This window comes from Sebastes umbrosus, chromosome 18 (assembly GCF_015220745.1).
Source record: "Sebastes umbrosus isolate fSebUmb1 chromosome 18, fSebUmb1.pri, whole genome shotgun sequence".
Taxonomy (NCBI): domain Eukaryota; kingdom Metazoa; phylum Chordata; class Actinopteri; order Perciformes; family Sebastidae; genus Sebastes; species Sebastes umbrosus.
Genome location: NC_051286.1, coordinates 16,802,933 through 16,830,330, shown reverse-complemented (window position 1 = coordinate 16,830,330; position 27,398 = coordinate 16,802,933). Strand labels below are relative to the sequence as shown.

At 42.9% G+C, this 27,398-nt stretch overlaps 2 protein-coding genes across 4 annotated transcripts; both read right to left on the bottom strand.

The window, feature by feature from the left end:
• Positions 1 to 8,916: 8,916 nt before the first annotated feature.
• Positions 8,917 to 16,912, bottom strand: LOC119477078. Of its 2 annotated transcripts, none has more exons than XM_037750933.1 (6): positions 14,309 to 14,570; positions 12,602 to 12,860; positions 11,265 to 11,597; positions 10,753 to 10,817; positions 9,799 to 10,651; positions 8,917 to 9,704 (listed from the first exon to the last, which is right to left on the bottom strand). In XM_037750933.1, the coding sequence occupies exons 2-6, from the start codon at positions 12,743 to 12,745 to the stop codon at positions 9,447 to 9,449; spliced, it is 1,653 nt and encodes a 550-aa protein (XP_037606861.1). In that variant the 5' UTR covers positions 12,746 to 12,860; positions 14,309 to 14,570; the 3' UTR covers positions 8,917 to 9,446. The 2 variants fall into 2 exon arrangements, with proteins under 2 accessions (XP_037606861.1, XP_037606862.1); XM_037750934.1 differs by lacking the exon at positions 14,309 to 14,570 and adding an exon at positions 16,782 to 16,912 and having other exon boundaries at positions 8,918 to 9,704.
• On the bottom strand, positions 16,828 to 24,373 carry LOC119477077 (protein SOGA3-like). Of its 2 annotated transcripts, none has more exons than XM_037750932.1 (8): positions 23,048 to 24,373; positions 20,833 to 21,057; positions 20,491 to 20,649; positions 20,202 to 20,270; positions 18,823 to 19,092; positions 18,386 to 18,742; positions 17,242 to 17,904; positions 16,828 to 16,912 (listed from the first exon to the last, which is right to left on the bottom strand). In XM_037750932.1, exons 1-8 carry the CDS (start codon positions 23,849 to 23,851, stop codon positions 16,844 to 16,846), a joined length of 2,616 nt encoding a protein of 871 aa, XP_037606860.1. In that variant the 5' UTR covers positions 23,852 to 24,373; the 3' UTR covers positions 16,828 to 16,843. The 2 variants fall into 2 exon arrangements, with proteins under 2 accessions (XP_037606860.1, XP_037606859.1); XM_037750931.1 differs by having other exon boundaries at positions 16,828 to 17,110; positions 23,048 to 24,372.
• Between the last annotated feature and the right edge of the window lie 3,025 nt (positions 24,374 to 27,398).

Sequence of the window (27,398 nt, the reverse complement as noted above, 5' to 3'; positions counted from 1 at the left end):
GACTAAAGTATGGGCCAAGGTTTGTTCCAGGTTTATGGGATGATGAGACTTTGCCAAAAACCAAGACCATTGCCACTAATGCAGCTGAGCTGCAGCATTTGCCAACAGAAGAAAACCACAGGCACAGTGTGTGCAGATGGACTGTGACTTGAATTAGAAACATGTCTTAATGAGCCAGACTTTGGATAGAGCCTTTTCAGAGCTTCCATATAACATGGTGAAGTGTTGACTGGAGACGTGTTTCTGCTTCGGTCATAATTTACTACTGCAGCCTATAAAATATGCTTAGCCACATCTATAAAAATCACTTCCATCATTACCACATAAATTAATGGCTTGTCCTCTGGCAGGGCTTGGTCAACACAGCTGTGGTGACAGTATAAATCTAAATTTATGATGTGATGTCCAATTCTTGAGAAATCCATTTTAATATTCAGTATGTTTATATGTCCTTTACTGAAGTGAAAAATGGGGATTAGCAGTAATAATAAATACAAAATAATAAATTAATGGGATTGTTTTAAAAAGAACAAAAATGTATTTACGGTATGTCTACTTTTACTTAAGTAAAGTACTTATTTCACCACTGAGAATATGTCCTATACTACGATGGAGTATTAGGGCCATGCACATTGAGGGGAAAAAAATCATATTACGAGAAAAAAGTCGTAATTTATTGAGAATAAAGTCGTAATATTATGAGAATCAAGTCATACTATTTCAAGAAAAAAAGTTGGAATATTACGAGAATAAATTCATACTATTTCAAGAAAAAAAAGTCGTAATATTATGAGAATAAAGTCATACTATTTCAAGAAAAAAAGTCGTAATATTACGAGAACAAAGTCATAACTTTACAAAAAAAAAGTCGTAATATTACGAGAATAAAGTCACAACTTTATGAGGAAAAAAGTCGTAATATTACGAGAAAATAAGTTATCACTTCACAAGGTGCTCCACATTCCTCATTTTCACACACGCTGCTCTATTTACCCTCTAAAATAACACGTAAAATAACTACTTTATAATATTGTGACTTATTCTCGTAATACTACGACATTTTTCTCGAAATCTCAGATTTATTTTTTTTCCCTCAATGTGGCCCTAATACTTCGTCATTATATACAATATATGTAGGGCATAACATTAGCTGGCATGCTATGACTGACCGATTTATATCTCTTGGAAACAGACTGTATTTAGATAGAACATGAATAGAGCATCATACTGTATGTCAATGCGAAGGAAAACATTGCGTCTGAGTTAAAAGAAGACAGAAATTGAGTGTGTGCCTTTTAGCATGCGTGTTACGAGGCCAGTCAGTTATCCAGGCAAACATGCAGACACACAGACAGACAGACAGGAGACAACATTACTATGTGTTTTCAGACACATGGTTGCCCTTTAACTCCCTCATATGTGCCACCATATCCTGGTTAAATACCTCCTGTATAGCCTCCTTCTTCACACTACAGAAAATACACGCGCTGTCTCCGATCCCTCCGCAAATAGTCCCGTCATACCCACATCTTTCGTCACCTCGAGGCCCACAGTAGGGCATTGTTGTTGTGTGGATTATTTATGACCTTGTTTTTATTGAACAAGGTCACCTGGACATATGTGTTGTTTATTGTGTAAGAAAAGAAGAAATGTGCGTACACGCTGATAGCTGTTCTCCCGTGTGTAACATATTCGGTATCTAACGGTGCAGTTTTAGTATTTGTCTGTCCATGTTGCGTGTGTACATGTATGTACAGTATGTCACAAGTATTTCTAAGCATAATGCTGAGATTCACAGACGGGGTATCTCAGTCCAGCAGGAGCCAGGAATGACCTCACTCCTACTGTAACCATCATCGACCTGACACCATTAGAGCCTATCGAGTGACACGCATCGCTAAGCCTTGCTGCTACTGAACCATTTATAACAGCGATGCGTCACGTCATTACTATGATGACTTAAAATCATAAAGTTTATATTATGGGTATTAGACATTTCTAAATACAGGACCATATGACTGACTGCTCAAAAACAGACTCACCAACTTGTTGTTTTAGTTAAAGGTGGTGTCCGATTTTAAATATCTCTGAATCATTATAGATTTGAATCTGTCATTAAGAAACATGTTAAAAAGATGGCCAGTGCTCTCAAATTCAACCTGGCTTACTTAAGACAACAGACGCAGCCAAAATCCTTATGCATGCTGTGATCTCCTCCCACATAACATACTGTTTTACAAGCTGGTCACAAGCAAGCACGACACCTCTAAAACCAATTGAGTCCCTTTACAAACAGACACTGAAAACACTTGGCCGAAAGGCCAGTATCTATCATCATTGCTATATAGTACAAAAGCACAATTTATTTAATTTTGATATAAACATTTTGCAGATGCTTGCCTCCTCTTTAAGGTTTTACACACAGTACACCTCCCACACTGAGTCAGTTGATAATGTGGAAGGATTGTAGCAGCGAGGGCAACTACCAGAGGGGACTATGATGTACAATACTGACGTAGCAAGCTCTCAGTCAGAGCCACCATTGAATTAAGAGAGCACTAATTACCTAATCTTTAAAGGTCCCATATTATACTCATTTTCAGCTTCAGCTATTGACATACGCAGCAACCGGAAATAAACTGGAACACAACTGTACAACATTCCACAACTGTGGAATGTTGTACAGTTGTGACATCACAAAGTTACAGAAATCCTGACAGCTTGTTTCAAAGGGACAGTTTCTGAATACGGGCTGTGTGTATTTCTCTATGGATTGAGAGTTTGGATACTTTCACAGTATTTATGTATTACTTAAAGCTTTATAATAAAAAGACACAAAAATCTCACTTTTTACAATATGGGACCTTTAAACATCAATTTAAGAGATGCTTAAAGCAAACCAAACCTGCAATCTTGAGTAATCATACTACCTCATCTCTGGCACTGCCGTTACATACTCTCATTGTTTATACATATGCCATACTTCCTAATGTATTTTATTGTATTGTGCTGTACTGTGTTGCACTGATGTGCTTGCTGAAGCATTGTATTGGTAATATTAAGCCACTTATTTGTTATAACCAGCTCAGGGACTACAGATGAAACTTAGCTCTGGCACATTTAAATTGCGGTGGAAACTGAAATGTTGATAAATGGTCCCTGGTAAATAAATACATAAATATAGGCCACAAATATATTATACATATATTGCAGCTCCGTATTTTATAAATCAGAGGCTGCACTGCATTTTATGCCATAATTTGAGTACAAAATATTATTGCACCTTCATGAAGGTAGGATTTATTGCAGGACTGTTGTATTAGACATAATTAGTTTTAGCTAAGTATACTATATGAACTGGCAACTGAGTGTAGATGTGTAATGGACTGCTTTAATGATAAGTGGGCTAATTAGCATGCTCACCTTGAATCACCACAGTAAAAATAATAAAGTTCTTTACTCGGACACATCACCACTAAATATTTCAGAGCATTTGTCAACCACCTACACATGCTCTGTTGGAGTTTCAACGTATTAGGGGGGAAATATTTGACTGTTGCAACTTCTCCATTTGTGCTCTACGGCTTCTTCCAAAATCGCGTACTATGCTCTACATACCAAATACGTGTACTATCGTTCAACATACTTCTGTGTGAATAAACAGTAGTATGTTTATTTGCGGTAGAGAGCTGTCCGTCAACGTCTGTTATGAACGTTGTCGTCACGACTGCATTGCATTGTGGGATATTTATGCCGCTGTAGTGTCCAGAGTTGCACACTGTAATTTTTCACCGGAAATAGTACGCAAGTTGTGTACTATCGGATTCATACTAAGGTTTCGGACATACTAAAAAAAAATCTCACATACAGTTTTAGCGTATTAAATGTTGTTAGTATGTTGGTAGTGAATTTCAGACGCAACTGTGTCTCCTTGACTATTATGTGTGCGAGGCGAACATGTTTGCGTGGGCCACAGGCCAGACGGCGGGCCGTGTAGTCGCTCCCAGCTGACCGCTCCACTGAAACCAAATTAAAATTGGTCATTCGTCAACACGATAAATAGATCCCTATAGTCACCTCTGCCGGGCAACACCAGCTAATCCCACGAGAGCGCCCCGCTCTTGTTTTGAAAGGCGAGCCTCGCGTGTTGCCTTTCAAAGAGGAGATATTCGGGCCCCGTTCTATTTTAATGGAGAGGTCTGAAATTCTCAAGAACCCCTTTAGGGTCCTCCCGGCTGTCCTTGATGGTCCCACCTATTGCACTGCTACACTCATCATCTGGCATTTGAGATGGTCGTTTCAACGGACGGACGCAGACGCACTGACAGTTCGGACATGTGGACGAAGATAGAGCGAGCTACAGTCCAACAGATGGGGCGTTTTGTACTTTGTGGGGTGAAAAATGGAAGTGGTGGGATTTAAAATACATCTATGGTCTAACAGGGTTGACACCAAAAATTCGTAATTTAAGCCGTTAACAATCCCGGTAGACGAACAACAGCTTAGAAATCAGTGTTGTGTTCAAGACGAATAGGCTCGGCAACTATTGCAGCCATGTCGATTTAAAGAAGGATTTCATTGATCTTATTTAATATCTTTTAAATCTTAGGTATTATTTAATATCGTATATCTGTGAGATACAAAGAGGTGTGTCTTTGGTGTTGGGTCTACATAAAAAGTTTTGTCCTAAGCCTCTGAAAGAACACCAAAAGATCATGACGTGGCTGCAAAACAGGTGTCCGCCTTCCCAGTTTGTTTACGAAACCGTGCACTCACATGTCCGGTTGCAGGTGGATGCCAATGAGGGAACATCCTTTTTAAAAGTAGAAGAAAAATGCAAACACTGTAGAACTTGAAAGTGCGCTAACATGCATGCTGTTCGAGACATGCAAACGTCTCCGGACCGTTAAGTTTTAACGAGAGAAAACGTTCAGTATAATGCAAAGAGACGGATCGGAGAACCCTGTAAAACGGCTGTAAAACAGCTCAGTTTTGGGGTCGTCTTTATGTTTAACCTCTGGAACAGGGTGGTCCTGTCACTCTTCTGTCCACATATTTGCGAGACACACACACATATAAGTGGCAGTTAACAATCTATTTTGAGTCCGTCGCAGTAGCAACTGACACATGCTGAGGATTTCAGTGTAGACCCCCCCCCACCCACCCTTACCGAGCCCATCCAGCTCCGATGAATGAGAGGCTTGTCAGGACAGAGATGCAGCTCAGGGGGCAGAGGGCACAGGACAGGTGGATGTAGGCGAGAGGAGGCAGGAAGGAGCATGAGATTCACACATGCCTCAGACAGCCAAGAAGACATTATGTCAGCCACCATAGGGTCATTCAGACACATGTACCTCTCATAATCACGCATGTATAACAGATATATCGAGCTCGTCTAGATGAATAGAGGCTGCGATGTCTGCCTAGCAACGATTGCAGACAGCCTGTCTCCGGCAGTCAACTTTGAATTGCCAAGGCTAAAATAACAGGGCACATAAAACACATAAAACATCATGCCCTTTCTGTGTCACTTCATCACAATAATTACCTGAACGCCTTTGTGATGTTATATCAAAAGTAAAGTAATACATTTTTTTAAAAATTGCAATAAAAACGCACATATCTACGGAAGCCCAGAACGGCCATGGTTTCAATAATTTATTTTTCAATGATATCTTGAGATCAGTTGTTTTCTCATGGCAACAGTTAATTTTCTTGTTATCTTGGAAAACGTTTTTCTCGAGATAAATATCTTTTTTTTTACGAGAAAACAAAAGTTTCTTTTCTCGAATATAGCAAATCTCAAAATAAGATATTTTTCACAGTGTCAGCAGTGGTCTTAGCTAATTCAGCATCTGACTTGATAATTTTGTAATTGAAAGCTAATCAATGAACATTTTATTAACTGTTTTACAACAGACGTATGTTAAAGGTAGAGTGTGTAACATTTCAGGGGATCTATTAGCAGAAATGGAATATAATATTCATAACTATGTTTTCATTAGTGTATAATCACCTGAAACTAAGAATCGTTGTGTTTTCGTTAGCTTAGAAGGAGCCCTTCGTATCTACATAGGGAGCGGGTCCTCTTCACATAGTCCGCCATGTTTCTACAGTAGCCCAGAACGGACAAACCAAACACTGGCTCTAGAGAGAGCCTTTCACGTTTTTACGTTACCTGAAGGCCCCTGTAGTTCTCCAACACACCTTTATGAGACTGTGGTAACGTGAGCCACAAAGTGCAAAACTGTGGTACATGGATGTAAAAGAGTAAAAAGAGAACTGGATACAGCGTTGGAGGCGGGCTCCCTTTCATTCCTATAAAAGTTGCTCAGTGGCGCATGAAGCCAAAATGGCTTGACTGCCGAGTGATAAAGTACCCGGATCATGTGGCGATATTCCGCATCCATTGGGCCCATAGAGCAGGCACAGTAGCGTTTTCTTTAACCCCAGCCCTCGCTCCAGCCGCGGTCTGGGTCTCATTCACACAAATGGTGGAACACTGGGTTCGGATATTAGTGCATTTTACAACTTTCAGAACCTAATGATTTAAATAAGGGCTATTCAAGTGTTCCTACTGGGAAGCTGATTCACCTAAAAAGAAAATGATTTACGGACGTGTCTTTCCCAATGTAAGTTTATGGGAAAAAGTATTTTTACGCCCAATGGCATCACGTGACGGACACAGAAGTTGTAGTACCACCATTTGGCCACTACGAAAATTTGTTTCAAAGCCCGACACTTTTCCTGGGGTCTTGCCATGGTCCTGCCAGCCGTAATCTGACTTCCATTGCTCCTAAAGTAGTGTTATTAAGATAAGGATGGCCTTCTGAGCGAGGCGAACGGCGTTACCACAGTTTTGCACTCGTAGGCTCACGTTACCTCAGTCTTGGAAAGGGAGGGGTGAGAGGAGGGGTACTCAGTTGATTGCAATCTGCAATCACACCACTAGATATTGCCAAATCCTACGAACTGTACCTTTTAAAGGGTAGTTCATGCACAGCCACGTAAATGCGCCTGTTCGCTTAATTCAACCAAATTTGCATCAATGATTGCTTGAATTCTACAAATTCCTCCGAAAAGTGGGTGATCTAAGACTCAACTAAATGTTGAACATCATTACCTTGCCTTTGTTGACACCATAGGACACAAATGTACGTGGGTGTCCTCCAATGTCTGGGCTGGTCGTGCTGCACGCTCTAGTAACTCATTCAAAAGGGCAGATCAGCACCCTTACCATGATCAAAGCCTTTGAGAACAGATGCAGCTTGTTCCCAGGTGTCATAAATAAAGCTCTACAGCAGTGTGTACACATGGTGGTGTGTGTTTGTGCAGGATTACAAAAGCCCATTATAAAAAGCTGTGTAACTCAGTGTCCTGGAAGTCTTCCGTGCTGTGATGCGAAACTATTATTTAATGGGCGTCGCCTCCTCCGGGGTCGTCGCAGTGGGTTGGATGACGTGGTCTGCTGACGTCAGGGGACCCAGTTCAGCTGTCTGTTCTTGTGTTCTCTTTCTTTCATCTGTCTATCTCTGCTCTCATAAAATAGGCATGTCCAGTGGAAGACCTGCTGTGCCAAGCTCTGCCACGCTGTCTGCAAAGAGTGTCCTCAGTTCAGGAAAGCAGGGAAAAAGGGGAGTGGAGGGTGAAGCAGGACAGGAGGAGAAAACATATACACACCAAAGAATGTGTCTTTGGGTCATCCTGTTGAGCAGTTAGAGCTTGCCAAGAGTTAGCAGTGGGGCCTGATGAGGACAGAGGAGTGATGGCCAACAGGACGCCTTGTTAAAATACCCTCATGCTGCCCAAGTAGGTGGCAACCTGTAAGATAGGCTCTCATTTACACACACAAACTGAGAGTAGAGACAAGAAGAGGTATCGCAGAGAAGCAGATAGGGGAAAGGTCTTAAAACTATTGAGGGTAGGACAAAAAAATAATTATTAGGAAAGGACAAACTAAATCCCCAATTTCTCGATATGTGTTTGATATGACGTGTTTGTTTCATTGGGAGGCAGAAATAGCGATGGGTGAGATAAAAGAAAGAGAGCCAGGGAGACAGAGCGAGGAACTAACGCCCCCCCCTCCCGCTCTTTATTTATACCTCCAAAGACAGCAGGGTAAGATTTCTGGCACCAAAACACACGTCACGCTTGCTATTTCTGTCTGAGGTGGCACATAGCACCGAGAGCTAGGGTGACAGGGCTGAGGCATCACGTGGCCAAGGGACTTCCGTACGCCAACGCTCAGCCTTTACATGACATTTCACACTTTGGCCATACTTTGTGTGTGTGTGTGCGTATATGAATGTGTGGCAGTGCTTTTGTGTAGAGAAAAATGTTTATTTGGTGAGAAAAACGCCTTGTGTAATTTGAATTTTGTGTACGTGTGAAGCTGAGAGTGTTTCCTCACCTTCCGCAGAGCGGGAGGTGTCAGGGAAGCCGTGTGGGTTTATGAGGCGAGAAACACAGAGCTCGAAAAGTGATCCTGAAAGCTACAGAATCAGTGTGTGCGCGCTACACACTGGATATCCTGGTGACGACGGATAACATAACTGCTCTTGAACCAATGCTGTGCTGTATTAATGTACTTCACAGCCAAAAATATAATTAAATCAACATAATCCAAGCGCCGTGAGATTCAAATATCACTCTACTTAAGAGGACAATCTGTAAAATTGTCACTTATTTCATCATGCAGCTCCTCAGGTACGTTTGAACCAGTCGATGTGTCGAAGCTGGCGGCCAGTTAGCTCATTTGCAGCAGAAACCACTTGAGCTGCCGTCGCGCTGGCATGCAGGGAGCTGCTGGTTTCAGATATCCATAGGCTTGACATGCAGTAAATTATCACCACCCTGCCAACTGAGCCACCGTTAATGGAACAATGCTGCATTAGAGAGAGGGACAAGACTCTTAACGTCAAAGCACTGTCATATTTATTACCAAGAAAGGAAAAAAAAAATACATTAAAGGCATATCATAGTCATTTGTCACAGCTGTTATTTGAACATCTTAAATATATTACTTTGAAAATATGATACAGTAAAACACACTGTTGCTGACAGGTAGCAGATTGCTGCTGGGAGCAGAGTTGCGACTTAATCTTCTCCTGCTGGTGGCCAGGTTGAATTTGATTCAACATGGCAACCGGGAGGATTAAAACACATGAGCATGCAACCTCAAACTGGGGCCGCATGCAAAATCTCATTAAACAGAAAACACCTGAAATTCAATACAAAAAGGAGGATAAGAGGATAAGGGGGGGGGGGGGGGGGCTGCAACTAAGCATTATGTTGAAGTGTTGGCAAAGGTTTCAGCACAGACGAAGAAGCAAAAAGCCACAGCAACACTGGAGAATGTCATTTCTTTAACTCTCTTAAAAGCACTTTGTTTCACAGAATAGTCCTTAATATTTACAGAGAGAGGGGGTTTTTCCTGGAGGAAGGGATCACATGATGACAGTCTCAGGCTGAAGAGAATAGGAAATGAGAGGCCGGTGCTTCAGGGCGGGACTCTGGGTTCTGGTCTTGGGGCTAGGAGGGCGAGTCAGGGGGCTCGGGGGACAGTACATTGGGCCTGATGGGGTATTGATGACGGCAGTAGGGGTGCGGCCGGCCCACCTGGAAGGGGGGCGCTGGTTGGCCGGCCGCGCGGGACGAGAGAAGCTCTTCCTAAGATCGGCCGGGGACACCTGGGCTGGGTTTACCTGAGCGGAGACATAACGGGACACATGTCAGCTTGAGTTTCATTGGTTGATTTTGTCAAGCTGAACATATAAAGAAGCAGAAAAAAACGCCTACCTGTTGTGGATCCTGTCTGTGAGCTGTGTGTCCTGCTCTGGGACTGGAGCTGTACTCGTGTTGGATCTCCAGCATGTCCAGCAGCTCAATAAGTCCTTCATCCCTCACTCGGCCACAACCTGGCAACTCCCCACCCCTCTGGATCTTCTGAGCTCCAGAGGAGACCCTGTAGTCCATTTTGGGCTCCATATGTTGAGGCTTCCTTGCAGCATCTCTGTCTGCGCCGCTGTTAGCCCTGGGTCTCATCTTGGGGCTCCCCGCCACCTGTGATCTCCTCTGGGACTGCTGGGGACCCCGCTGGGACCCTTTAGACCCACTGTAGGCTCCTCTGTGATCCTTGTGGTTATGTCTACCAGAGTCCTGCACTAACCCCCATTCTTGGCCGGGCTCTACCTCTGCTGTCAGCACGTCGGAATCCGCTTGGCACCTCTGGGTAGGCACGCGCACGGGCGCCCTGCCGGCGACTGCCGTGGCTCCCAGAGCTCTGCGCTGACAGCCGGGGGTGGGACACTTTGGCTCCGGAGCCTGCCCCTGTGGGGTCACCACCCCCGATTCGGTGAGCATTTTGCCCTCGTTTTCCTGAAGCATGGCTCCGAACTTCCTGAGAACGGAGGGGCTGCCGCACTTCCTATCTCCCAGGACGCCGGGCCCGAAGGACTTCCTGTCCAGAGCGGGAGATTCAGGCTTTGCGATCGGGAGCTGTGAGCGTGGTTGTACAGCGGGAGCGTCCCTTTGTCCAAGAGGGGGCTTGGTACCTGTGTTTTCTTTGTTGGGGGAGTTCTTCATGTGAGACACTTGGTTCTTCCTGTTTTCAGTCTCCTCAAAACTGCCCAACAACTGCTCTTGACCGAGCCTGAGCCAGAGCAAAACAAACAGAAACAAGATGAACAGGTGTTTCCCTCGCATCACATCATTCTACGAAAAGGTTCATGAATGTGGCGCCGGCGCTCTTACCTTTCATTTCCAGAACTTTTTCTCATCTCCGATCCCGGGCTCACCTTGATTGTGTCGCTGAAGCGCTGAAAGACATGGGAAAATATAGATTCTAAAAACATCCATATCAACTACATCAAGATCACTAGCCATGTTCCGTTTGCCGAAACCTCAGCTGACCCTTGATCATCACTCGATATAGCGCTACTATAACTACGCTGATCTACTGTACTTTAACGCGGGCTGTACACTTGGCTTTCCATGTGGAACAGGAAACAGTTTAACGTCTTGGCGTTCTTCCTAACTGCTTCATCAGGAGTCGAGAAAGAGTTGGTGAGAGCATGTGAAACTAACTCCTATCTGGTAACCCGTCTGTGTAAGCAGACTGGAAGGAACCAGCTAACTGTAATCCACACGGATCCTGACCGGACCCCCGGCTCTGACTCATATCACGTCCACGTATCTGGTTTCCTCGGATGTGCAGATGCCAACAGAATGAGGCATAAGGTGGGGAAATGATTGCCTTTACTTACCACGTGGCGAGCTCCGTTGCTCTTCCGGGTCATCTGCTTCCCCTGCTGCCCCAAATAATCCTGCAACAAGTCTCCGATCTCCGAGTCGGCGTGGCAGTACCCGTAGCCATTTTGATGACTCATGGGGTAGCTGTACCCGCCGGGACTATAGTTACAGCCGTTACTGTGGTGATGCGGCACGGGTATAGCTCTGGAGTGATTCTTGCTGTGATGGCCGGGTGCATAAAGACCGTCGCCATGGTGCCCGAGGCCGCACTCCAACTCGCTGCCATTTTTCTGGTTGTCAGCGGCGATGTCGTTTGCTCCTCTGCGGGCCTGGACGCCATTGTACAACTGAAAAAAAATGAAAACAGAAAAAAATTAAAACAGAATAAAATATAAACAACTTCCTACTTGCACATATTGTACTCAACCACATGCAGAACACAACAACAGAAAGTGTGTTTACACAACAAACAAGTGTTATAATTATCACAAAATCGTTGCAATAGCCGCCTAACCTATATTTATGATCAGCACATGTTATTCCACTTTGCGCAACCATCTGTTTCCCATCGCAACCATTAACACTCCTTCGGTATCCGCTTTCAGACTGTGTGTGCGTGTGTGTGTGTGTGTGTGTGAGAGAGTGTGTGTTTGTGTGTGTGTGTGTGTGTTCAGCATGTCTGTCGGCACATCACAGTTTAATTAGCTTGTTAACATTTGTCTGTATCATTGCTCCAACAAGGCCGTGAGGTTGAGTCAGTCCGTGCACTGCCAACAGTTTATTATGGTAACACACACACACACACACACACACACACATTACACCAATTAACACACACTCTAGGGACTACGGAAGCACTTCATAACCTGGAAACAAAACCATTAGCATGTTCACACCCTGAAAACCGTGTCATGTTTGAGTCTGTTGCAACCACGATCAGACCAAACTCCGAAATAAATCTTAGAGATTCTACGCAGCTGAATTTCTTGATCTTTTCTTGTAAATACCTGAATAACTCCATTCTACGGTTAAAGACGGAGAACGGAATTAACCATGAACACGAGCCACTGGCTTTAACATCTATATTTCTCTATCGATATGTGTAGTATTGTACAGTAGAGATCAATAAGACACTGGGTTGCTCCTCAAATCCCCAATTAGAAGTCAAATTTCCATTCACTGACCCCAACTTTCCACTAATCCCCATTACGTTCACTCTGCATAGACCAATACAGTGTGTGTTATCAGGGCAAACGACAGCTTGAAATCTTATAATTGGAAATTATTTTCGCCCGTCCTCTCTCTCTATATTGGATTTAAAACCGTCCAACATTTTTATACAAAATCTGACCTCTTCAATTTTCTTCTGGATGTCCTGCAGCTGGTCCTCCCACTCTTGCATCTCTGAGTCAAAGTTGTCCATCAGCTCCGGCCTCTCCTGCCCCCATCCCCGACCGCCGTGCTCCAGCCCACGCTCCAGATCAATGGCTGCCATGACGCAGGCCGTTCAATACCCAGAGGCCTCTTTAAATGGCAATTTCCCCTTTCTCCTGTTTCACTTTCCTGTCAGAGGTCAGCGTAGGGTTGGAAGAATCGATGGCCTGGAAACACTATAAAGACAAAATATGTGTGGAAAAAAAGAGGGTTGGCTTAGTTTTAAAGTATCCTGAAATTGTCTCTGTTTCTGTGCCATTTAGCCCCAAATCTGATTTAGAAATCTCATCGTTTCTTTAGACGAGTGAGCATTTTTCAACGTCTTCAAACAAGGCAGGATAAAAGACACTACTGCCTCAGTGGCAATGACACCTAACTGAGTATTTTTTTACTTCTCTCCGTTGCTTAAATGACTTACTTATGACATATTGTTGGACACTTTCTGCCCTCACAAAGGTCAGATATTTACGACCCTCTCCTTTCGCATTCTTCAAACTTCACAGGCATGTTAGCCCACCTATGCAGCACGTGTGGACAAGAGTGTCGCATGACAGCTCCTGGTCACTTTGACCTCCAGCCTGCCTCTGTACGCCTCAAGCTCTCAACTTAAACTTTCAAATGAAGGGTTCAATATTAAAATGTCCTCTGTGCTGTGTCATATCTCCGATGCATTCAAGGTTGACCCTCAGATGGATCCCCAAACACTGTAAATGTAGCCGGGTCAACATTCATTAATGGCATGGTGATATTGTGTCCCACTGGGAGCACTAATGGCTTAACTATTCTCGCAGCCCCTGGCCTTCCTTTGTTGTTGTTGTAGTTGCATAATTAAATATGAGGAGTATCGAAAGTGCCCGAATGTACCATCCACCTCCCTCCCACTTGTGATGCAAGAGTGGAGATATTAATAATCTTGTAACTATGCATAGTAAACTGGCTGCATGGCACTGTGTGCATGGGAGAGGGACAGAGAGAGTGAATGTATGTCAGGGGCAAAAAACAGAACTAAAACATAAAAAGCGATCTAAAACTCTAAATAAATTAATGAATATGATTTAAGATTAAATAGAGAACATTTTAATAAAATAAAAAAAATATTTTTTAAAAAATCACCATAAGGCTAAACAACCCAAAACGTGTTAAAAATAAAATAAATGAATGAGTTTTAAAATAAAATTGAGAAACTAAAAATAATAATAAAAAAAAAAGATATCCCCACAAGGCTAAACATGACTACCCCAAAACTTGCTAAAATTAAATATAAAAATATATGATTAAAAATAAAATTGAGAAAAATAAAATAGAAAATAATAATAAAATAAAAACAAATAATAAAAAACACCACCAAAGGCTAAACAAGACAACCCAAAACTTGCTCGAAATAAAATAAATTATTTGAAATAAAACTGAGAAAATTGCGAAAAAAAAAATCGACTCAAGGAGTAATATGACAACAGTGAACTAGGGCAACTTCAGGTTTTGCCACTCATGCAGTCTAAATTTTAATAATATTTGTAGCCTATATACAGATTAATTCAAAATTAGATCGTCCCATATGGCACTAAACTGTAAGACATTTAAATATTTATAAATTTCCACCTCAATAATAAACAGCTGTCCTTACCTTTCTCAACATAAAAGTGTTCACTGCTCCAGTATAAATCCTCAGCCTGCTCTAGTTCCTGTGCACTCTGTCCTCTGCAACACCTTCACTCCCCTCGGCGCCTAATTGTCAAGTCTACTCATGTGGTGCTTCCCCCTCGCTTTGCCTCCTCTGTTACGTAAACCCCCGTGGACTGGATTTAAAGGGCCCCAGTTCTTCTAGTCACGCCTCAATGTCGGGGTTAAACCCGGAGTGTTGAGCTAAAGGGTAAACAACTTCTGTTCCAGCCGGGGTACCCGGCCTTTATACCGCGCCCCACTGTTTACGTGGGCGCGCCATTGGAGCCGGGATCAAATATCATAATGTCAAATTTATTCCACCATTTGAAGTCTCGATGGGACAACTGTCGTCACCAGCATCCTGGCTATAATTACTGGGGCTCATGCAGAGAGGGAAAGTGTTTACATAGCTATTTCAGCTGCTGCGATCTCTCGGCCAATGGGCTTCTCTGTTGCTACTCTGCTTTAGGAGGCTTGGGCAGATTTTGTCTTGTGACCGTGCCCCACTGCAAATCATTTTTTCCAAGGGATGCCAGATGGGTGTGTGTGACAGGGTGAGTAATAATGTGTCACGGTCAATAATATCTTTATTGAAGGTAGTCACGAAAAGGAAACTGCAAGGTGGATTGCCTGGCATGTTTGGCAACGTTTTTTTTGGGGACTTTTGAAGTCATTAAACTTCACGTGGTCTCTTCATTTTTAATGTTTCACAATATTTTCTGGCATATTTATGCTTCAAAAGAGCAATATGTGTGAAATCTCGTTCAATGTCCTGGAGTAACCCAAACCTGTGACTGTGTTCTTGACTCATCCTGCTGCAGTGACGACTGAAGACAGTTGCTTCTGACACACCATCAATTTCTAATGCCTGCCTCTAATCAGGGGTCCCGCTGGGAATTTTAGGGCCCACCCTCGGACAAGATCTGACATTTGGCACTCAACGTGATCGCCAGAATTCCTTCCAGTTTAAAGCCCCGGGATCATCACCATTATTCCTCCACCTGTTGTGTTTCCTAATGAATGATAAATACTTCAGGAGTTAAGGAGAGGGGATAAAAACAAACTTTATCCTGACTTTACCTTGAGGCAACAGCAGCAGGATGGAAGGTTAAATCAGGACGTAAAGGGGCGTAAAAGGGTAATTCAGGTTTCCTCCCTTTCAGCCTTGTGACCTTAAAGGGCAAGTGTGTAACATTTAAGGGGATCTACTGGCAGAAATGGAATATTATAATAATGAGTATGTTTTCTTTAGTGTATTATCACCTGAAAATAACAATCGTTTTGTTTTCTTAACCTTAAAATGAGCCGTTTATATCTACATATGGAGCGGGACTTCTTCACAGAGCCGGCCACCATGTTTCTATAGTAGCCAAGAATGGACAAACAAACACTGGCTCTTGATAGGGCCATTTACATTTTCGCGTTGGTCACTGTTCTCCTACCTACTCGCTTGGTTTCAGTTGTTTGCAATCTGCAACCTTGCCGCTAGATGCCGCCAAATCCTACACACTGCCCCTTTAACGCTCAATATAAGCAATGCTAAACCATATATGCCCTTCATTTCTGGAACATATTCTATCTACATTGTCTGTTTATTAATGTGTAACCACATAATGTCAACTCAAAGGTCTACTTATTGGCTTTTCAGGGCCTTATCTCAGCCTTATCTCATGGTCTTCATCAGCAATAGGAGATGGCTCATGTCCAATTTCCTGCTGGCTTAAAGAATTGGTTTGACATTTTGTTTGGATTGTAATTTTGACAAGTTTGTATGCATTTATTTCTTGTTAAACAAACATCTGTTTTATAGATATGTCCAATAATTATTTTGAACCTGAGTGTTTGTAACACCTTAATAAATTAAGGTTGATCGCCGTCATGCCCCTTCAGTCTTCCCCATAGTTCTAACCCCGTCAAAGAGGATGAATGACCCAACACAATGGCCCAATATTGTTTATCCGGACATCTATAACACTACATGTTTGATTGAATCACCAGGTATCCTTAGGCTTAGTGTTGTCTCTAAATAATCAACCTGTTAAGAGCCAACTGTTTGAACTTTAGGCTGAGATTTAGTTGGAGACGACAGTCTGGTGCTGCTCTAATGTATGACTGTACTGCAGCATCCTCCCACTGAAGCTTGCGAAGTTAACTTATCCATCAGTAGCAACTGTCACAACAATATTTAGTGATTTACCACACTGACAGTGAATATTCACATATCTTATGTGCCTCAAATGTCAGTGTGAAAGCCTCAGTCAAGCCGCTACACAATAGCTTTTCTGCATTTTCCCATGTCTCTCCATATGTGACAGCGCCTTTCTTTCTTTCTTTCTGAAGGGGCATGGCCTTGGCGATTATGCGATGTCGATCTGGTCTATATCAACTACAGTGTTATCAATACGTGATAATCACAGTTACACATTGTAACTCACCTTCTTGGGGGACAGATGTGGACAGTGATGTGTTATGGATAATGTAGACTCCAGTGTTGAATCTAGCCACACTCTCTTGAATGTGACTGCAGCCTTGGCGAGTGCTGAGCTTTTCCTGTGCTTTTGGTTACCTTGGCAACAAATGATGCGGGGAGGAAAGAAAAACAACAGAGCAAAAAACAAAACAAGGGATGATGTGAATTAAAGGGAGGCGTACATCACAGAACAAAGAAAAGAGTAAAAAGAAAGACTAGTTTAAAGATGGTGGCGTAGGAGAGGGATGAGAATAACACGAGTATGAGGATGAGCAAAATGATGGGCTGGAACATCTGGGCGGAGGAAGAGTGGCGTGACAAACCAGGAGGTTGGATTTAGTGAGAAAAGGGAAGAAAGAGAATCAGCATTCAACTCTTTTGAGATATTTTACATACAACTCAATCATTTTTAATTCTTGTCTCACCGACAGTGGCTCCTCCGCATCCCTGTCCTCGATCCTCGGCACTTCCAGTCGGTCTATGAAGGTCTGCAGTTCTTTCCGGAAGGCCTTCATCTGGGCGTTAATGCGATACAGCAGCTCATGTTCCCTGATCCGGCCACCATCTTCCTCTCCACCCTCCTCTCCTCCCCTCCCGTACATCAGGTCGCCATTTGAAACGTAGACCCTCGCCTCTGAGATGATAGTGGCCGTGTCAGCGATGAGCCGGTCGATGGTCCGAACAAGCCTTTCCGCCTCCAAACGGATGTCAGTCATGTGCTGCCTGTCGCGCAGGCTGCACCGGCCAACGGGCAGGAAGCGAGCCAAGGCGGAGGAGGCGGCGCCCTCGGGCCCAGTGGGGGTGTAGAGGCCCCGCGTGGGCGTCAGGCAGCGGCTGCTTCCGTTGTTGTTTCTGACCTCATCTGAGTCACTCTCCCCACCTACAGGGCCCTCGCGTTTGCGGTGTGGTGGGAGGAGGCGCGAGGAGTTGGAGTCCTCGTCGCTCTCACGGCGCCCGCTCGTCGCACCACCGGCGTCGCTTTCTGCGTCGCTGTCCCGTGGGCTTGGCCGCAGGGAGAGGTGGGAGGCCAGGTCATAGCGCTGCATGTTGGAGAGGAGCACACGGTTCTCGTACTGCAGCTGCATCACCTGAATAAAGACAAAGAGATGTTACAGTAATCAGATTTTCTAATCAGATTTTTTACTAACGCACATAACAACTTGGCTCTATGGCTGGCGAAGTCACTTTGACGTGGAATCTATTAGTTCTTCTAACGAGTGCCCTGAAACAACGTCCAGAGGGTAAAAGCTTATATAGAGGTTAGGCTAGATTTGGGTGGTATTATGGTATTACGGTATATCAGGGTATTTCGAAATCCTGACAGTATGATTTTCAATATCGTCATAAATACCGCTTTCTATGATGCTGTAATGATGTGATGTATTGTAGTGCACAGCGAACAACACTAGAGGTGTGTCTATACAGTCTATGGGTGGAGCTGAGCTCTGAAAGATGGCTACTACGTGTGGTAGCCATCTGTCATATTAGTAAAGTCAACATTTTATGTTTTGCCAGCTCATAAGTCAAAAAGGAAATGAATGGCAATATTATCAAAAAAACTTGTAATACCTTGCCACTTAGGTCGTTAATCTGTAGCCTTGCTGCCTTTAACTCCTCCTGAAGGGCTTCTGCCTTTGCTGCATCAATCCCTCCTCCTCCATGCCTGCCGCCTCCCTCGTGGGTGCCGGCTTTGAACCGCATCTTGTTCAGCTCGGTGGTCACTTTCTTGTTTTGATCTTCGACATCGGCTAGGTTCCTCCTCAGCAGCTCTGCCTCGTCCTCCACCAGCTGCAGCTGCTGTCGGAGCTCCGTCAGGTCATCGCCGAGGCCTCGCCCCGAGCCCGACCCGCCCATCCCAGAGCCTCCGGCGCCCTCTCCTTCGCCACGGAGGTCGTCGAGCTCGGCCCTCAGGCCACGGTTCTCTACCTGTGGGGTGGAGGGAGAAAAGCTCAACACTCGCATCCCACTGAGGTGTTAGTCCTTTAATAGACCCATGTAGCTCTTACCTCCAACTCTACTATTTTCCTTCCCAGGATGTTGGCCTCCTCCTCCACCAGGCGGAGCCGAAGCTTCAGCTCTGACTCGCGGGTGGTGGGTGGACCCCCGGCCTCTCCTTTAGGATGGGTGCTGTCCAGTTCGCCATAGAAGGAGCGGTACTTCTGCAGCTCTTGCTCCAAACGGTCCTTCTCTTTGTCAATACTTGCCGTCTTCTTTCTCATGAGCACTGCTTCCTCTTTGATGAAAGCGAGCTGGCACTTTAGGTCCTCATTGTCCTCCTGGGGCATGGGGACAACACAGACGGTAATAAATACTAAAATGCATTCAGGTGGAAACGGTTAAAACCTAACCCTGAAGTTCAAAAAGTTGGTCTCCGCAATAAGACATAAAGACGGAAGGATTTAAGATTAAAGAGAAGATTATGTAGCACGGTCTTTCTAATTTTCTAAGCCAAAACGTTATCTATCATTGGACCAAGTCTAAAGTAATTCCTGGAGCTCTGCAAACTCTCAGCTTTCATTTAAATATACTTTTATTTTAAATGATTGGAGCACTCGCTTTGGCCTGTTATGGCCCCGAGGTGGAAAGCCAAATGTTTGACTTGAGAACATTACGTGAGCATGTGAGCTAAACGTGCAAGATCTATGTATTTTAAAGAGGACCTATTAGGCTTTTGTGCTTTTTCCCTTCCTTTAGTGTGTTATATAGTTTTTTGTACATGTAAAAGGTCTGCACAGTTATAAGTACACGCAGAAGGGAGTTACTCCCCACAGAAACACTGCTCGGCACGGCAGTTCAGCTGCCTGAAACGCCTTGCTTGAAGTCCCGCCTTTTCTTCTGTAACGTGATGATGTCACTTGAGTAACACCTTTGCATAATACCTACCTAGCGGCTAGATTGGCATGCCTTCAAACAAAACTAGTTAGAGCGGAGCTGGAGCAGAGTCAGAAGAGTTTGGTTCGGTTGACCAATCACAACAGAGTGGGCCAGCTGACCAATCAGGAGGCGGGGAGCAGGAGCTCAAACGGAGTGTTTCAGACAGAGGGTGAAAAGAGGTGCAGCAGCACAGCCGGTATGAGAAAAATAAAGCGTTTTTTGAACATTAAAACACGTAAACATGTTCTAGGAGAAACCCCAAATACAAGTATGCACCTAAAAATGAGCATAATAGGCCCTCTTTAATAAACCTTATTGAGGACTTGAGGACAAATATTCACCAAGGTGGCCAAGGGAAATAGATAGATTATTCAAACAGCAGATGTTCCAGAAAGATACTTCCAGATGATTATCTCCTTTACTTTGGGCAATTTGATTGTTCATGCAAGAAAAAAAAGAGGAAAACATTGTGGGAAAATCATTTATTTATTTATTTGTAAAAACCTCTCACCTCTGTAGGAGTCTGTGCTGATTTCTTGTCTGTCTTCTGGATGTCCTTGCTTCCTCTTCTCTTTTGAGACTGTTGGAGGACAGTATACTGAAAAATGTGCATATGTACAGTATATTCGTCCCATTTACACTCTGATTTGTGTAACTATTCCTCCATTTGTAATATGAAATACAGAGTATTTACATCTTAGATGAATGTGCACTATAGCCTACATAAACAAAAAGGCCCCAGGCTATATGATAAAAGCTTTAGCCAATCATCAAATTGAATTATTTGAGTGTTTACTTACCTCTTTGGTTTTGTCTAGTTCATTCTGCAGGGCTTGTTTGGTCACTTCCACCTCTATGAGCTTCTGTCTCAGTTTTTCATTCTCCTCCTCCGTCTTTGTGCGCTTCTCCTCCACCTTTTCCAGCTCGTGGTGCAGCCTCACAGACACATCCTTCGCCACCTGCATTGTGTAGTTCGTGTGAGGATATAACTTAAGAATGTTTTCACTCCAACTCCAAGTTTTACTATCTCTTCAGCTGTGGCAGTAACTACATTGAGAGCTTGCATATACATTCATGAGAATACACATCCTTCTTTGGGACTGCTCCCAGACAAGTTGAGCACCTTCCCCTCCCCTCTGCACCTTCAGGTCCTGCTCCAGACTCCTGAGCAGCTCCTCATCGATCTCTCCCGTCTGGGCGTAGCGCAGCCTCTTCCTCTCAGCCTTCCTCAGACGGTACTGCAGGATCCGGCAGTTTTTATTGGCCCTCTCCAGCTCACGCCTCATCTCCTGCAGCTGACACGTGTCTTCTTCGTAGAATGTGTCCCGCATCTCGTCCATCTCGGTCCTCATCTCCTCTATTTCACACTGGTTTGGGTGCATAATAGTAAAGATTATGTGTCACAGTTAAGATTAAAACCAGCTAATCTCTGCTGTTTGATTTTTAGAGAATCTGACTTTTTGACTCCGCTGAGTCAGTAATGGATGTTTGGGACTTGAGCCAGCTTCAGAGAGAGAAAAAAACCCACAAAATTATCTGAATTCAAATTGATTTCATGAGCCAAAGACTGGATGTGAGTTAGCTTTAATTTTCACTCACTCACATCACTTCATCTCTTCTATGCCAACATGGCACATACAAACATGCAAATCCCAGCTGTTGACTCCCTTGGTTGTCCCTCATTAACACAATATATCATTGATCCTATAGCAGATCTATACCAATGTGATCAATAACCAATCAGTCATCTGTGGCCAGTGTATATTCTTTATGTTCTGTGAAGACATGGAGGATGTTCAACAGACACATTTAGTGATGTTTACTAATCTATGGCACTGAAAACACAATATTTAGTCCAGATAATGTGAACTCCAGTGTTTTATGGGCCCACAGGCTTCAAATACTAACATGGATATCATCCTAATGTGATAATTAGGAGTGGATTCTGATGAGGTGGCACATTGTAATTTTATTATATTAAAAATACTAGCAGATCTCTACCAATGTGATCAATAACCAATCAGTCATCTGTGGCCAGTGTATATTCTTTATGTTCTGTGAAGACATGGAGACATGTTCAACAGACACATTAAGTGATATTTACTAATCTATGGCACTGAAAAACACAATATCTAGTCCAGATAATGTGGCTCCAGTGTTTTAATATTTGCAATATTTGCACTATCTGTTTATATCATGTTTATTTTTGTTTATAGCTTATTTTGTATATTGTACATTGGTAGAATTTTTTTTTTTTAATTCTTATTTTATTCTAACGTTTTTATCTATTCTTTTGTTATTATACTGTTTAACTTGCACCAACAAATCCAAAGCAAATTCCTAGTGTATACCTGTTAGACCTGGCAATAAACACGATTCCTATTCTGATTATGGGCCCACAGGCCTCAAATACTAACAAGGATATCATCCTAATATGACAACATTTTGCAGTGGATTCTGGTGAGGTGGCACATTGTATTTTTATCATAATAAAAATACTAGCAGATATATACCAATGTAATCAATAACCAATCAGTCATCTGTGACCAGTGTATATTCTTTATGTTCTGTGACAGACAAATTAAGTGATGTTTACTAATCTATGGCACTGAAAAACACAACATTTAGTCTAGATAATGTGGCTCCAGTGTTTTATGGGCCCGCAGGCTTCAAATACTAACATGGATATCATCCTAATATGACTATTTTGCAGCGGATTCTGGTGAGGTGGCACATCTGGTGAGGCGGCACATTGCAGATCTATACCAATGTGATCAATAACCAATCAGTCATCTGTGGCCAGTGTATATATTCTTTATGTTCTTTGAAGAGGATGTTGAACAGACAAATTAAGTGATGTTTACTAATCTATGGCACTGAAAAACACAATATTTAGTCCAGATAATGTGAACTCCAGTGTTTTATGGGCCCACAGGCTTCAAATACTAACATGGATATCATCCTAATATGAACAATTTTGCAGTGGATTCTGGTGAGGTGGCACATTGTATTTTTATTATAATAAAAATACTAGCAGATCTATATAAAAATAAATTGAATTGAATTGAATACCAATGTGATCAATAACCAATTAGTCAGCTGTGGCCAGTGTATATTCTTTATTTTCTGTGAAGAGGATGTTCAACGGACAAATTAAGTGATGTTTACTAATCTATGGCACTGAAAAACACAATATTTAGTCCAGATAATGTGGCTCCAGTGTTTTATGGGCCCACAGGCTTCAAATACTAACATGAATATCATCCTAATATGAAAAAAAAATTACTATTTTGCATAAATCATCCTTAGCTGATAACAGAGCACCAGCCTACATACAAAAAAAACTGTAAATCAAACCTTAAGATCTTCATTTTCGTCCAGCAGTCTCTCCATCTCGTCCTCAAAGGCCTGGTCCTGCTGCTGTGTCACGGACCCCGCCTCTGTCGCGTCTGCAGCCGGCTGCAGCTCTCCTTGAGCGGCCTCCTCCTCCTCCTCCTCTGCTGCTCCCATGTTCTCCGTCCTGGTTTGCATCCTTCTCAGCCTCTTGTGCAGATGGAAGTGGATGAGTTCAGCCTGTAAGCATCCTCCTCTCCACAAACCCAAACCGAGGCCCACACCGCAGCCGCTCCTCTCCTCACGGCCTCCTTCCTCCTCTTCACCGGGTTGCTTCTCGTTCTCTGCCGCGGAGGATGCTCCTCTGCCGGGCAACAGCCGCTGCTGTGAGTCGCCTGCTTGAAGGCAGGGCAGGCGTAAAGCAGAGCGACGAGGAGATGCTGATGAATCTGTCGGATCTTCACCGACAGCATCCGCCCTGTTTGGTCTGACTACATCAGCTTCAGCACCATCCGGGTGAACAGCTGCTGCTCCTCTTCCTCCTCCTCTTCCTCCACCCCTCTCTCTTCCGTCTGCAGACCTCAAACTCTCCCTGGTTCTGCTCCTTCCTGCTGCAGGTGGAAGAGGAGAGATGGACCTGTCTGGGTGTCTCGGAGCTTCCTCCTGGGCTGTAGCCGGTGAGGAAACCCGGTGCTGCTGCCTCCTCCTCCTCCTCTTCCTCCCTGATGCCTCCCTATTGTCTGCTGCTGCTGCTGCTGATGATGATGATGATGGAGGAGGAGCAGCAGCGCCTCTGGTGGAAGGCTTCATTTTCTGCTCTACTGACATAAACTCCACAACATATAGGCTGTAATTTCTAGTTGTTTAAATAGCTGTGCAGAAACTTATTTAAATGCAAACCATAGCCCACTTTTCTTAACTCTACTTTAACATTCATACAACTATAGTTTCAACTTAGAGGAAGATGCCTCCCAGTATCAATCAATCCATCAATCAAAATGTATTTGTATAGCCCTTTACAATAACCAAAAGGTACCCAAAGTGCTTCACATGAACATCAAGAAATAACAGGAATAAAAACATAACATATCATGTATGAACGCCACCAGATGTCACTTTTCTGCAACCAGCTTCACACCCTCATCATCATCCTGACCCACAACTTTAAACAAGGCCTACTTGTTTTTGTCCTGGACTGTCCTGCTGGAATCGACAGCCACTAATCCACAAATTTATTTATGCATTAAAAGTCCAAATTAAGAATGCATTTTCAACAGAGAGCTCCACAATAAAAAGGGGTGATTTCTTACCGCAGAGCTTTAAGGAGGAGAGTCGCTGACTGACACACAGGAGGGCACCACCAGGCACTGCAGGGGCACTGGCCATATGACGTGGGATGTACGTCATCACAAAAACAGGAAGCGAACCCCCCTCATCCCCTTTCTTTTTATTCTCTCAATTCAATTCAATTTTTTTTTTCAATTCAATTTGCTTTATTGGCATGACAGTCAGGTGAACAATATTGCCAAATCGTCAATTCAATAATAAATAAAAATAAAACAAAAACATATACATACATATATACAATTCATTAAGCAAATGACAATATATAGATATTTAAAAAGAACATGCATGTTAATGGAAGAAAACAATAAAGAATTAATTAATGTTTGTTGTGTCAATAAGACAAACAAACAAATAAAAAACAATTAATAACAATATATTCCAATATCAAAGGATAAATGTAAAAAAAAAAAAACATGAAGGAGAGGAGTAAATAAAATGCAGAGTGTGAGTTACATCTATTATGTGTTGTTGTGGTTGTCTCTTAGGCTGTGACATGCACTGACATATCCTGCAGCTCTCTCGCACACATTCAAATGAGTTATATTGGTATGCATGGCCATAATTACGTATAGCTACAGTATTGCTAGAGAATGTTGCACAATATTTAAAATGTAAATCTACAAATTTAGAATAAATGTGCAAAATATTAAATCCCTTCGCAGGATGTCCTGAAACATACACTTTCACTGCAGGAATAGCTTCACTTCAAAGAATTATAAATAACACTGTTTTTTTAGACAGAATTAAAGGCAGACTATTCCTCCACCCCCAAGTTTCCACAAATTAATAGCTAATTTGTGGAAACTTGATTAAAGGGGCACGCTTTACCGATTTGACCCCTGTGAAAACAGTTGTATGATGTCCTCTGTAGTTCTGAAAGTGGCTTTCTAATGTCTGAGTAAATAACTCTGATAACATCTCAGATTGGGCTTGAGACTCTCTCTCTCTCTCTATATATATATATATAAATATATTTATATATATATGTGTATGTATATGTGTATAAATACTTTTATTAACAGAAAGCCTGTGTTACTGTTTGAACTTGGGATGTAGAGTTTGAAAGATGTGGGCATTTATCAGGGAGGAGGGTCTAACCAAAGAGACTATTGACTTGCATTATGGGAATTGTAGGAATCAGTTTTTTTAAGAATAGGGACTAAAAGTTGGTACATCTCGTGACTTCTTTTTTAAATCCGCCTCTTGTAAATTCCTCATCTTAATGAAACAACAATGCTAAATTGGTAAAATGCCCCTTTGAGCACAATTTTATTTTGCAACATGCACCAGGTGGGCACAAGATAAACTGAAATAATATAGGCCTTAAATATGACTTTCAACCGTAATGCTGGTGTTATCATTTTAATTTATATTGTGCAATTTATATTAGGGGTGCACCGATACCGATACTGGATCGGATATCGGGCCGATACTGACTCAAATAGCTGTATCGGGTACCGGTGACAATGGGGCCGATCTAGTCAATTCAATTCAATGTGTATATACATTTTAATTCCTTTTTAAGTTTTGACCAATTTGTTGCTGCATTAAAAAGGTTTACACTTTAATTATAATTAATGTAAATAATTCCTGAAGATTTTTTACCAAGTTTCTGGTGTACGATTTATTATTTTAATAATAAAAATTCAGTAAATATATATCTATATATTTATTTGTAACATTTAGTTTTACAATGTAAACCCATAACCCAAAGCCCAGGTATCGCTATCGGGACAGAAAAAGTTGGATCCCTACCCCTACCCTTACATCCCTAGTTTATATAGTGGTGCATGCAGTATCACCAAACAATTTTACAAGTCATTAATCTACCACGCACATTGCTTGACAATACTGAGTTTAACCCATAAAAGATTTCCGGCATGTACATACAATATATCTCACCCACTCTTGCCAGGAATCACTCGCTGTGCTTTCCAATACCCATACTACCATACTATTTAGTATGCCAGAAAAAGATTTAGTATGTCCCAATACATATTATGTCAAATGCAGTATGCCAAAAATGCCAGGATGTCCTACTACATCCGGTCACATTTTGCAGTATGCAAGCCAGCATGCTTTTCTGGCTATCCTGAACCACAATCCTCTACTTAGCAGATATATGAGCAAGAGGGTCAAAGTTCAAGGTGCAATGTTAGGACGAAGTAGGATGTCCCAATTGTATGCATACTGCATGCAATAGTACGTACTTTGTAAGGGCAGCTGCAGTACGTACTAAAAGTAAAAAGAAAAAGTATGCAAATTGCACTCATAATATGTCCCCCTCATGTCATCTGTTTCCAATGGACTGCAACTATATTCAGGCCCAGCAGAGGGCACACTCCACACACTAAACCCAGTCAGTCAGTCCACAAGCTCTGGAGGCAATCTGTCCCACATAGATGGAGAGCCAGTAAAACGCTGACTGTTTCCACTCGGTTAGGCTAGAATGAGCTCCTTAGTCATATAATTGCTAATGAGATGATGAGTGAGTGACGGGTCAGGTTTGCAGAGGTTTAACCCCTGCAAACCTGACCCTTCACCCTCTAACAGACCGGCCCTCTCAGAATACTGCGAGGGGTCAGTCGACTGTCTGGCAGCTAATGATATGATTGGCCTATTGGCTACACGTTGTCAAAGTAACGTGTTTGGGAATTTGATTTACACTTAAAATAGAGTTCTTAAGAGAGTTGCATATGGATGTATTAACTTGCATCGAAGTGTATTCGAAGTAGACCACAAATCTGTGTCCCTTCCAGCTCCATAGTATGTGGGAATACATAGTATGTGTATGTATGCACGTTCCTGTAGCAGCAGGAGTGCAGGTTATAGTGACCTGCGCTAAATGCCTTTGATGGAAAAGCCTTGGCCCTTCTGCAATCCTCTTAGTCCCTGGCTTAGATCCCTCTGTGTCCCCGTGGAGGACAAATACTCCTCTCATCCAGTCTATCATTCACACCTACCTACACCCTTAGAACTGCTTTCCTTCCACCTCCACCTCCACCTCCACCCTGATGCCATGGGTTCA

Bases quoted from the DNA above. Each gene is read 5' to 3' on its own strand.
- LOC119477078 (XM_037750934.1), bottom strand. From the start codon at position 12,745: ATGGCAGCCATTGATCTGGAGCGTGGGCTGGAGCACGGCGGTCGGGGA. The intron at 11,598-12,601 runs GTCAGATTTTGT...ATTTTTTTTCAG, and splicing joins TCCAGAAGAAAATTGAAGAG to TTGTACAATGGCGTCCAGGC. The intron at 9,705-9,798 runs GTAGGCGTTTTT...GTCTCCGCTCAG, and splicing joins ACAGACAGGATCCACAACAG to GTAAACCCAGCCCAGGTGTC.
- LOC119477077 (XM_037750931.1), bottom strand. From the start codon at position 23,851: ATGTCAGTAGAGCAGAAAATGAAGCCTTCCACCAGAGGCGCTGCTGCT. The intron at 20,650-20,832 runs GTGCAGAGGGGA...TACACAATGCAG, and splicing joins GTCTGGAGCAGGACCTGAAG to GTGGCGAAGGATGTGTCTGT. The intron at 20,271-20,490 runs GTAAGTAAACAC...GTCCTCCAACAG, and splicing joins AACTAGACAAAACCAAAGAG to TCTCAAAAGAGAAGAGGAAG.